Raw genomic sequence first — 12,401 nt, forward strand, 5'->3', positions numbered from 1 at the left:
CGCCTCCCCCGCCCCACCCACAGCCACAGCAGCACCTTGATCCGGAGCCCACCGCAGGCTGAAGGCATTACTGGCAGTCCATGCTCCTGGAGGAAGTGCGCAGATGGGATTAACGTCCACATGGAGATATGGAAGAGGACCGGGGATTGGCACCGTAACCATGGTCAGCTGGGGTCGCTTCATCTGCCTGGTCGTGATCACCATGGCAACCTTGTCCCTGGCCCGGCCCTCATTCAATTTAGTTGAGGATACCACATTAGAGCCGGAAGGTAAGTTATTTAATTGCATTTTCAGGGTACTAAGTTTGTTTGGGATTTGTCTGGGAAAAGTGGCACTTATGTTAAGGCCTGTTGTAGAATCAGCTGCCTCTGCGTTGTAAAGGAGTCTTCCAAAAGCAAGGAGAATGGTCTTTAGGAGCAAGGAGATTAGGGTAGAAAGGTTCTTTGCTGCAGCACTGCCCGCAGAATGGTACAGTTTGGTGCTTTCTTGGTGTGTGTGCTGCTCTGTGCTGGGTGATGAATGCAGCCGCCAGTTCCCCTGTATGCGATGCCCAGGAGAGCTGTGGAAGGGACTGTGGGAAGACGAATGCTCTCGATAGCCTCCTGCAGCAGCGTTCTTCCTGGAGGAAGAGCCCGGCTTACGCTGTAAAGAATTGCTATTTTCTGACAAAAGGAACCACAAAAGGAAATGGCCAACATCTGAAATGCTGACGTTTTATTTTCATTGTTTAAGGAGAAAAGGTTCTGAAGTTCAGCACAGAGAGGCTTGACATCATTTTTTTTTTTTTTTTTTTTTAGCCTTTGTAATTCTTAATACTCACCGTGTCAGAGCGTCAGATTCTATTTTAGGTACTCGAAAGTGCATATAGTAGGGGTTGGCCACATCAACGAGACTTCCAAATCCCATGGGGCGTGCTTTGGTGTTTCATCTTCGGAAACTTAATTTTAAAAGCATCAGCCTTGTTGTGGGCACTATGTGTGAGGCTGAACTAGTCAGCTGGGCCCATTTGGAATCTCATTCTCTGGTTCTTTGGAGATAACTTTAGCCAACCCTCTCTTCAGTGCTGCATTGAAATCTGTCATCAGTAGGGAATATTGGTAGCTGAGTTATTTTCGAGTGGTAATCCGAGAATAAAACGGCAGATCCCAGCACTCATCGCCACTTAATGAACCTGTTTGCTGAGAGCCCACCTGGTGCCTGCTTTGCTTTGGGAGCCTGCAGCGGTCCTGAGTGGTGTCTAAAGCCAGCTGAGCTGCTCTGAGACTGCACGGTGGGCGTGGGTGCAGAGCAGCAGGCTTACCCAGAGGGGAGGCTGGGAAGGACAGAAAGTGCAGCCTCCTTAGCCCTGTCCGAACTGTCAGGGATGGAGTGTTGTGCTCCCATTGAGATGAGCATTCTCAAGAGATGGGCTGCCCAGTAAGTCCCTGTGCAGAGTCATTAAAGGATGGATCGAGGTATTTGTCATCTGAACTGATTGAGTGAGACTGGGAGACTATGTTACACAGAGACATGGTAGCTTGCTAATGAACAGGTGCGGTGACATTTTACCACCCGGACTTCGGGAAGGGAGTATGTGTCTGAGGCTTGTACAGGCTCTAGCTACAGGCTGATTATGGACCCGCCTCTGTGACTTGTGCTGTGACATCAGAACAAATGTAATTTGCAGTGGTGTTGCGTTTTTTAAGAGCTTAATGCAAGGGAAAGGGTTTTCGGTTTCTGAAAGTCAGGCCTGTACTTCTTTAATTTTGCTAATAATTAAAATGGATGTTTCCCTAATTGCTGGTTTTCCCCAGAGTGCATGGCTCAGCACAAACTGAGGAAGCTGAGCTGGGATTTCCTACAGTGTGGGTTGCAGAAATGGGCCAGGTTAGGGGAAAAAATGTCATTTTTCATTTGGATTTTCAGGGCAGCATTGTTGTGAGTTTATTTCAACGTAAAAAGATCCCAAAGGCTTTCTCCTACTGTATTTAATTGCTGAAGGAAGTTTGAAATATGTGTATACATGTAAAGAGAGACAGGTGAGGCAGAGAGGGAAGACAGAGTGCAAAGGGATGAAGTCCTTCAAATGGTTCTTTGTGCAAGAATTTATATCCGACAATGTGAGCATTGTGGAAAGCAGGCCTTTCCAACCTGTAATCTGTGGATGCACATAGGGGTCAGGGTGGGAGTCCATGACACCCCTGACATAATAGGCAATATTTTGCCAATAGCCTTTTGTATGTTTTTCTGGGTTCATAGTTTTCATGGGGTTTGTAGCCAGAGTTGTGAGATGTGGGGAAAAGAAAAAAAAAAAAGGAAAAGAAAATTGTTTAGAGAAAGATAGAAAACTCTGCAAAGAGGAGGCTTGGAAAAGTGTACAGGTCCCTGGACATCCCTTTTCTGCTTTGTCATCTGGGGTTTGACAAGATTGTTTCTCTTCATTAATATTCGGGGAATATTAATATCTTCAGAAGCCCTCTAACTGCTTACCTCCAAAGGTTGTTAGGAAATTTAAACTTGACCTAGATGGCTCAGGGCTTAGCATCTCCTAAGTACCAGGGCATATAATTGTCATCATTGTCCCTAGTGAGCCGAGAACATGGGTCTTCGCAGTCTTGTGAACTGGCTCTGTCAGTTGCCACAGTGTCAAGAACCATCTAGGCTTTTGGAGACAGTGTGTTTCCAGACAGCTCTCTTTGCTCTCTGTAGCGTCCTCACTTCCCTCATGTGTTAGTCTAAGACTGGCAACTGATTTGGCCATAAGACCAGTTTTTCTGTTGTAGGCGTTTCACTTTGGTGTCAGAAGTGTTTAGGAAGGTAATCTAATTATAGATGAGAGATGAATTTTCAACAACTGAAAGTCGGCCAAGGGCAGCTCCAGTTTAGGCCCTGATGTTGCCTAATCGGAGTGTGTGTGTGTGTGTGTGTGCACATGTGTGTCCCCGTCCATCTGTGTGTCCTCCATGGCTGGTATAACTATAGCTTTGGTTAAAGTAAGTTTAACCTTGACCTTCTATTGCACAATGCCTTATCTTAAAAGACTTTTTGGTTTGTTAATTTGGAAGCTCAGTTTAAATAATGTCTATCTATTCAGAGAAAAATGTGGCCAGGACATTCCAGGAAAGCGCCTGGGCCCTAAAACTGGAGGATCCTTTTCTTTTAGTCCTTTCAGGTTATGCGTGTCCAGTCGTCTTGTGTTTTTTGTTTGTTTGTTTGTTTGTTTTTTTTTTGAGAGGTTTTTGCTATAGGGAGCATGTGCTCCCCAGAAAGACAGAGAGAGACAGAGACAGAAAGCAAGAAATCACCCCCAAGAGGGGATGGCCACGCCATAATCCCTTCTCCTCCATTCTCCTCTTGGGATCTTGGGCACGCATACACACACGCTGGTGTGAGTTTAAGCCACTGGGTCCAGGATTCGAACTGCGGTCGACTACATGGGAGTCCAGCAACATAGCCATTATGCCAACTGCTGGTCCCCAGTCGTCTTGGTTTTGTACAATGTCATATGAGATCATATAGTATCATATCATATCATATATCATTTATATATATATATATGTGTGCCATTTATCTTCTGGATACTTTCTGGAGTAGTGACAGTGAGGTTGGATTTACTCAGTTGACTTAAGAAAACAATCTCTAGATGATTCTAGTTAATGTTGTAGATTAAAAATGATTATTTTAATTAGTCATTGTTACAGAGACCAGCTGAATGGTATACAGTTATCTATACAAAGGGGGACAGGTGCTATTTGGTTGATTAATATTCTCTCTATATAGGCTTGAGTTGAGGCAAGTTGTTACTTCAAGTTCTTTTGACATTGTCACTACTCTGGTTAATTAAGTCGTGGTTAACATTAAGTCATCTTTGTTTATACCGGCCTCATAGGAGTGAAAACAAAAGGGCTTTTCCAGCCCAAAACCCTTAATGACTTTCTCACCCTCTACAACGTGTAATCCAGAAAAGCAATAACCTGAGAAAAAGTAGCTTGTATGATTTCTTGTAAACCAAATTTTTGGCAGTCATCTGAGACGTAATGCTGTCCTGAAACAATGTGAGTTGGTCTGAAGTTCAATAGCAGAGAAATTGAACCACAGGATTTGAATGGAGGACCCCCTATCCTTGACCCCCTCCAGCCACCACCCCACCAAGTCAGATTTTTCCAGTATGGTTTAAGTCCTTTGTTAGAGTATTGTAAATGCCATAATATCTGCCATACGCATTTAATTGCAAGTTAAAAGAAAGGAAAAGAAAAAAAGAATATATCCGCATACCAAGAATGAATGATTTAAAATAATCTTCTGTTTTGTATTATCTGCATCTTTGTTCCTCAATATGAGTGTTAATATTTAAGAGTTGACTGTAACTTGATAGTTAGCTTAGGAACAAGGACTTATTCTTGGTCAATTAAACCAAATGCAGGCTTATGCAGTTAAATACACAATGAAGTACACATTCTTTATTAGTATATAAAGTATTTCACAATTCATAGACAAAGAGCTGTGTTTAATATTACTTCTAGAGCAAAAATCTGGCAAGCTCAGAGAATCGGTATTTGTGTAATTTCTATACTGGCTCCCTCTGATCTGAATTTTCTGTGTGTGTGTGTGTGTGTGTGTGTATCTGTGTGTATGTTGTCTCTTTATTTTAACCAGTTAAAAGACTAAGCACCTACTATGCAAAAAACTCCCCACCAGGCCATACCTCAAGACTTGTTCCTTTCAAGTCTTTCTGACCCAGTTGAGGGTGAGAACTAAGATAACCAGAACAATCCAATATGAGATGTTTCTATTGTAATACCAGGCTTTTAATGAATCATTACATGGTTATGAAATAACTGGGGTAGTGTTTAAACAGGAAGAGTTTTGTTTATAAAGTTCACATTCCCAATAAAATGTATTCAGTAGCTATCCAGCTTGCAGACTATCCTTTGTTTGGGTGTTTATTTAGCTAGGATAATTGTTAAAAGGCTGCTAACCTCCTTTAGTCAGAGTCTAGCTTACTTTTATATTTCTATTTAAGTTAATTGTGATCTTTAAAGGAAAATGTGGGGAGTTGATTTGGGGGTGACAGCTTGTTAAAACTAGGTAGGGAATATAACAGGGATGTTACTTTCTACTGTATTGGCTTGATTCTGAGCTGGGTGACTTGTCTTGGTGGGCAGTTCAGAAATTATTTTGCAGGAGTTTAAGAATTATTTACTTTTAATTTGATTTATTATCGTTATTCTTCAGTTTTGACCAGAGAGAGACAGACAGAGAGAAAGGGAGAGTGAGAAAGCAAGTTGCAGGTCCGGGACTTGGACCATGGTTGGCCATATGGATAGTCCAACGCCTCAACCACCATACCACCTGCCGGCCTCTTGGGCAAGTTTTCCCATGTATTCCACCAATATTCTAGTCTGGTGGATTTCATGTGGCAGTTGAAGAATGTCTACAGTCTTTGTTTCCCTTGATGGATGACTTCAGCTTTTATTTATATTCTTTTTATCTTTTTGCTATACCTCAAGTGACTACTTTTTCCATTTTTCTGGCTTAGAAATATTTGCTGTTGCTAACCATACCACACCTTTACTGCACCGTCTCCCTGACTCGCTTCTTGGTGTGTAGGTTCTTGTCCTTGTTGATGATGTCCAAGGCTGTATGTATGGATAGTGATGCAAGAGAAAGGGCTTCGTGTTTAGCTTTAGCTTGAAGAGGTGGGCTTCTGGGCAGTTATGCTGCAACATCCTTGTATCGAAGATGACTGTCAAGAAGGAACAGACTCTTAGGTTTTAAGTGCAATATATAACTCAGGTTCCATTTTAGGAGAAATGTTTATCTTCATGAGAAACCTTCAAGCTTTTTTAATGCCTTACATTCTCCACGATCTCACCACTTCCACTCGCTGACCCAAGTGGTCTTGAAGACCAGCAGGTTGCAGCGCTGCCTTCTTAGATTAGGAGAGGTGAGGAGATGAGGAAGAGGGCCAGTTCTTTTAAGGAGAAGTCTGGTTGTACAAGTTGCTGGACCCATCGCTTTGGTGGTCCTTCACGTCTTGGAGATGTCTCCTTCTGAAATGAACAAAGGTCATACTTTATCAGTTTCTTTTCCTTGCTCTGGTCTGTTACTACTCTGTTTTGGGCATGATAGAAAATCCAAAATTGTAACCCCATTCGGAGTATGTAGTGGCCATCAGCTTTCACTGGCTTTCATTTATACTTTTTAAAGCTTTTACCATTTATATATTCATACGAATATTCATACAACTGTGCTGTGACCTCAGACAGGTTAGAAGACTTTTCTGACCCTCAAAGATAGTCTCTATCTGTCTTGAAGAGTGAAAGTATAGATTAAAGAAAGAAAGGAAGTGTAGATTAAATGCAGATGGAATGTAAAGCCCCTGCAGCACTTCCTGGCCCTAAGTAGCTGCTCAGTAAGTACTGTTTTCTTCCCTACCCCACCCCATCCCCTTGTCAAAATAAATTTACAACCCAAAGGATAATTATTAGGGTAAATCATAGTTATCCTTGAAGGGCGTGATCATGTGAAATAGGCACACTTAGGTTTTAGTAATTTTGTGCATGGCAGAGTTTTCAGGTGTCAAATATATCATTTACTCCATTTTGGAATACCATAAGTAATTATGTCCCATTGTGGACTTTTAGCCCACCTCATGTAAATATTAAAAATTTCTGATTCTTCTCCACCACACTGAGTCAGGGAGCTAAACTATGGCATACTCTTTTTCCTTTAATCCCTTGAGCAGCCAAAGAAGAATGGTGTATTCCAAGTAATTTCTGAGCGGAATGCACACATACAGAATTTTAGGTTGTGGTGAACATGTTTTATGAGGAGACTAAAAATAGCGTATAAAGGAAAATGCTCATAGATTCAGGAATGAGAACAAGAGACATATTTATTTACGTGATTTATGTAGTGCCTTTTCTTGAACAACTTAATTCTGAGCTCTCACATTAATAAAGTAAAACTCTGTATAAATTGTCATGATTGTATTTTAGCCCTGGAGCTCCTGTATTACTACGTGTGACCTGTTTTACCCAGAACAGTTTTCTGTTAGGTTTTTCGTATTTGACTAATTATAATGTTTAAAAGAATCTAGATATGCTTTTTGTGTTTATGGGTTTGGGGGATATGCTGTACATCGAATATAAAGATCTTCACAGTGAACATGTTTAGGTTTTGAACTCTGAACATCCTTAAAGTTTAGATTGTCAGTTGTCAACAGATTGCCCCAAAGGTGTGTGGCTACTTAAAAAAAAAAAAAGAAAAAGAAAAAGAAAAAAGCCTCTTTCCTGTCCTGCTAAGCCTCCTGGATTCCCCCAAGACACGTTGCATGTTAGCCGTTAGAAGGCCTACAATGGAATATATAGCCTAGATGATATAAAGGTTTCAAATTTAAAACCATTCGCATCTTTAGAAAACCAAGAGTCTCCCATACAGTTAATCCACACACTGTGTCTGACTCTTATTTGGTAGAAGTCAAGTCATTTCAAATAGCGTGTGATGTGCTTTCTGGAGTCATAAAATCAGAGGAGGAACTTGGCCTTGGGAGCTGAATTTGAAGCTCTTCCACTATCACCTGGTGCTGTGACCTCAGACAACTTAGATAACCTCTCAGAGCCTCAAAGATAGTAGCTATCCTGGAGGGTGGAAGTGCAAATTGAATGCAGAGTGGATGTAGAGGCCCTATAGCACTTCCTGACCCAGAGTAGCTGCTCAGTAAATGCGGTTTCTACCCACTCCACCCCACTACCTTGTCAAAGTAAATTTACAGTCACTATTTCATGACCAATAGGATGTTTACCTTACCATATGCAATGATAAATCTTCTGATGAGAGGCATTTACATTAATCAAATATAAAACAAGCTCCAGGGCCTGGATTTGTTTAATCTTTTTTATTATCTTGAACTTTTGCAAGTCCCATGGATTTTAGAAATGCATCACCTTGCCATTTGCAGTTCAAATGGTTCGAGTTGAGAATTTTCCTGCTTGTTGAAAAAAGTCTGTTACAGCTATGTAGTAATTGTGGGCATATATTTTAAACTTTTTTTAGAGAGATTTTTGCTATAGGGCATGTGTGCTCACTGGAGAGACAGAAGCAGAGAGACAGAAAGTGAGAAATCACACCTCGGGGTACAGCCACATTGCAGTCCTTTCTCCATTCTCCTCTTGGAGTTTTGGACACATATGCACATGGTATAAGTTTTAAGCTGCCAGGTCTGAGACTCAAACCATGGTTGGCTGTGTGGAAGTCCAGCAACATATCCATTATACCATCTGCAGGTCCCAGGGTGTGTATTTCGTGAGGAACAATATATTGAGTCATCAGAAAAGTCATGATGTATTTTTCTGTTACCCAGTATTTTAGAAAAAGAGTTTTCTGTTTGAGTCTTCTAAAGAGTTACCATTAGGCCCTATGAAGAATTACAATGAGAAAGTTGTGGGATTGGTTGTGTTGAGGTGGGATGTGGCTTGCTCTGCTTTTGTCTAGGCTGGTGAGAGGAGCTGCATGGCCTGTTAGGATCATCCTTGCCACATTTCCCATGATGACTTCTCCCGATTGGCCTGCTAGGCGCACGGGTATGGAGGGGAGCTTGAGGAAATTGTGATGGGATCCATAGTGAGGAGGAACTGAGCAATCATTTGCACCTTGTACCCCTGTGGGGTTTACTTAATAGGAAAGGCCAGTGTGGATGGGGTCATGTTCCTTTAGCTCATTACTTGAGGTGATGAGGATGGTGATAATGATGATAACTAATGATGATTTATTAAGTCCTGGCCATGATGATATATATCCTCTTTTTTTTTTTTTTTTTGGAGAGGTTTTTGCTATAGGGCTATAGGGCATGTGTGCTCACCAGACAGACAGAGACAGAGAGACAGAAAGCGAGAAATCGGCCCCCAGGGGGGATGGCCACGCTGCAATCCCTTCTCCTTCATTCTCCTCTCGGGATCTTGGGCACGCACACACACATGCCTGGCGTGAGTTTGAAGCCACTGGGTCCAGGACGCGAACCGCGGTTGACTATATAGGAGTCCAGCGACATAGCCATTATGCTAACTGCTGGTCCCATATATCCTCTTTAATCTTAACAATCCAGCAGATTCCAGGTACTTACATTCCTGTTTTATGGGTTAGGTAACGGAATCTTAGTGATGAGGTGGTTCTTCCAAGATCTCACAGATAGTGAGTGTGGAGCCAGGTGCACACGTGTCCAAAACTCCAAGAGGGGAATGGAGAAAGGACTGCAATGTGGCTGTCCCCCCTGACTTGTGATTTCTCACTTTCTGTCTCTCTGCTTCTGTCTCTCCAGTGAGTGCACATACCCTATAGCAAAAATCTCTCTAAAAAAATAAAATACATGCCCCACAATTACTGCATAGCTGTAACAGACTTTTTTTCAACAAGCAGGAAAATTCTCAGCTCAAACCATTTGAACTGCAAATGACAAGGTGATCACATTTCTAAAATCCATGGGACTTACAAAAGTTCAAGATAATAAAAAAGATTCCTTTGTGGAATACTGTGGTGACCCTCTCATTCTTTCCTAAAGCCATCATTTTGACTGATAACCTCCTAAGGACACTGTTAGTTGATTTTGCATCTTCCTCACATAGTCGCCACTATTCCCCTAAAGCCACTTGAAAAAAAATCTTGGGCAATAGAATAATAGTGTTGCAATAATTACCCTTTTAGGATTCTTCTAGAACAGCCTCTGGTGATATGTAGCTTGTTGGTAAGACGGTCATCTCTGCATGGTGTGAGTTTTAAGCTGCCAGGCCTAAGACTCAAACCAACTGGACAGGACTCCCCCCAAGGGAGGAGGAGATTGCTCTGGGACTTTGCTGTTGGCTCAGGCCAAGGCACATGGGAGGAGCTCAGGACAAGACTGGCCAGTATACAATTGTCCATTTGCGCATAAGCCACCTCACGGAGCAGGCCACCTCAGACCAGCAGGCTCCTTGTTCCAGAAGCCTCTGGTAGTTTGTCCTGGGTCCTACTGAATGGTGGCCTTTTTAGTTGCCACTTTGATATCTTGTCAAGCTTTTCTTCCCAGCATTTTTGATTGACATTTGGGTGGGAAATTCATGCCCACCTGCTTAGAACCCTGTATCTGGGACTCCTGTAACCAAAGTGCCAAGGTTTACCTGGCCCTTGTAATGTCATGTCCCTGCTGAGATTAGGAGCAGAGAACAGGAGGGCCGAGAAAAATAAAAAGGGGATAAAAAAATCTGAGAACAAAAAAGCAAAAGCAGAAACACATATACTTCTTCCAGCCTTGGCAAGGAAGGGTATCTCTAGACAAAAACAAAAACAAAAACAGGAGAACGAAGCCCATTTTCAAAGCAAACGAAGTTCATTTTGGTGGTTAAAAAAAAAAAACAAAAAACCAAAAATGAGCAAATGTGATTGGGTCCAGCAGTGTAGAGGTGAATTGTGCCTGGCTTGGACAATTGAACACTTACGTAGTAAATGCAGAACACCTGTGTGTTGCAGGCACTTGAAAGTGAGGGGATCAGGGGCCAGCAGGTGGCATGGTGGTTAAGGTGCTGGATTCCCATGTGGCTGACAGATTCAAGTCTCAGACCTGGTGACTTGCTTTGTGAGTTTAAACCACCGGACCCGGTACTCGAACTATGGTCGAATACATGGGAGTCCAGCGACATAGCCATTTAGCCATTACGCTATCTGTTGGTCCCCCCAAAAAATTTCTTTAAAAAGAAAAAGTGGGTGTTCAGTGTTGGAGGGAAGTTGAATTATTGACTGGAGGAAGACCTAGCAATTTTCCCTCAATTGCAATGACAACTTTGAGAGCTTGGCAGAAGTGAGATGGTTAGTATACATACTTTTCTGGTTCGTGTAATTGTTATGGCTTCTTTGAGTTTGTTCATTTGTTTGTTCTCCAAATAGTCACATGCTGCACAGCATAGTTTTGGTCAGTGACGACCACATACACACAATGGTTCCATTAAGATTGTAATAGGCCATACTATAGAGCTCTGATGTGTTGTGGTTCTGTTGTCTATGTTTGTGTAAATATGTATGCTCTGATGTTCGCACAACAAAATTGCCCAATGATGTGTTTCTCAGAACATATTTCTGTTCTTTTTTTTTTTTTTTTTAAGAGAGATTTTTACTATTGGATGTATGTGCTTGCTGGAGAGACAAAAAGTGAGAAGTCACCCCCTGGGGGGATGGCCATGCCATAATCCTTTCTCTTACATTCTCCTTGTGGGATTTGGTCACTTACACACATGTGCCCAGAGTGAATTTCAAGCGTCTGGGTCCCAGACTCGAATCATGGCCAGTCATGTGGGAGTCTAGCACTGTAATCACTATGCCACCTGCTGGCCCCCAGGTCCCTTTTCTTAAATGTCACGTCATTGTAACTTTTTGAGAACCTACTTTGTGGCAGATTCTATGGGGATAGAATGGCAAGCAAAAACAATTTTAAGTCTTATTGAGTAGGGAATATGGGCACTTGTCAAATAATTTAAAAATGAGAGGCTAGTTTCCATCCAAAGTGAGATGTTATGAAAGAAAAGCGTGTCTCAAAGGGACTTAGGAACCCTAAGAAGCCAGTGTGTGGGGTGAGATGAGGCTGGAGTCATGGGCCAGGGCCCAGCTGGAGGGTCTGTGTGCAATGTTAGGATTTTCTGAGACCTTGGACTATGCAGCTTTCTGAAATTGGCCTTCTGTTTAAGGAGGTGGACACGACCTCAATTTTTTCCAGGAGACCCACCTGCATTGGTCCTAGTCTGTACCAGCCATCTTGCCTGCTAGGTTGACCCTTGTCCAGTTAGATGATTATCCAGAGCTGTTGTTGGTGTCACCTGTTGGTAGAGGTGGAACGGAGGCTGCTGGGTAAAGGGCAGCTGGGCACAGAGGTTGCCACCTCCACCCATTTACTGAGAGGTGCCCACTATTGAAGGTATGATGAATGAAGAGGCTGGTCAAGGGCATCCCTGCAGCTGCCAGCCTACATTGTCTATTATTTCAACCTTGACTGTCTCTTTTCTGGCGCTGCTTCTAATTTGGCCGAGTTTTCTTGCCAGGCTGACACCATTGCAGGGAAATGACTGGGCAGCAAGGGAGCATAGTAATTCTGGTCCTTCTCCCTTCTCCCTGGACATCCTGTTTCTGGGAAGCCAAGATCCTTGGGAGCTGTGCACAGTTCTTTGGAGATCAAATGCTTCCATCTGAATGCTTTGGAGTGTCTTGGCTCTGCCAAGTAGCAGGGACTCTTCAAAGTGTTTTCTCAGGGAACCAGCAGTTAGCGTAATGGCTATGTCGCTGGACTCCCACGTAGTCGACCGCGGTTCGTGTCCCGGACCCGGTGGCTTAAAACTCACTCCGGGCGCCTGTGCGTGCGTGCCCAAGATCCCGAGAGGAGAATGGAGGAGAAGGGATTGCGG

General features: G+C 42.8%; 1 protein-coding gene across 1 annotated transcript in view; it reads left to right on the plus strand.

The window, feature by feature from the left end:
- The window catches only part of FGFR2 (fibroblast growth factor receptor 2), a gene marked incomplete in the record, with an annotated part of 126,079 nt that overhangs the window by 4,930 nt on the left and 108,748 nt on the right, over positions 1-12,401 (plus strand). The window contains 1 exon segment of the mRNA XM_006143947.3: positions 18-269. Within this exon segment, the coding sequence (XP_006144009.1) occupies positions 104-269 (166 nt within the window).

The sequence above is a fragment of the Tupaia chinensis genome, unplaced genomic scaffold, assembly GCF_000334495.1.
Source record: "Tupaia chinensis unplaced genomic scaffold, TupChi_1.0 Scaffold000113_1, whole genome shotgun sequence".
NCBI classification, from domain to species: domain Eukaryota; kingdom Metazoa; phylum Chordata; class Mammalia; order Scandentia; family Tupaiidae; genus Tupaia; species Tupaia belangeri.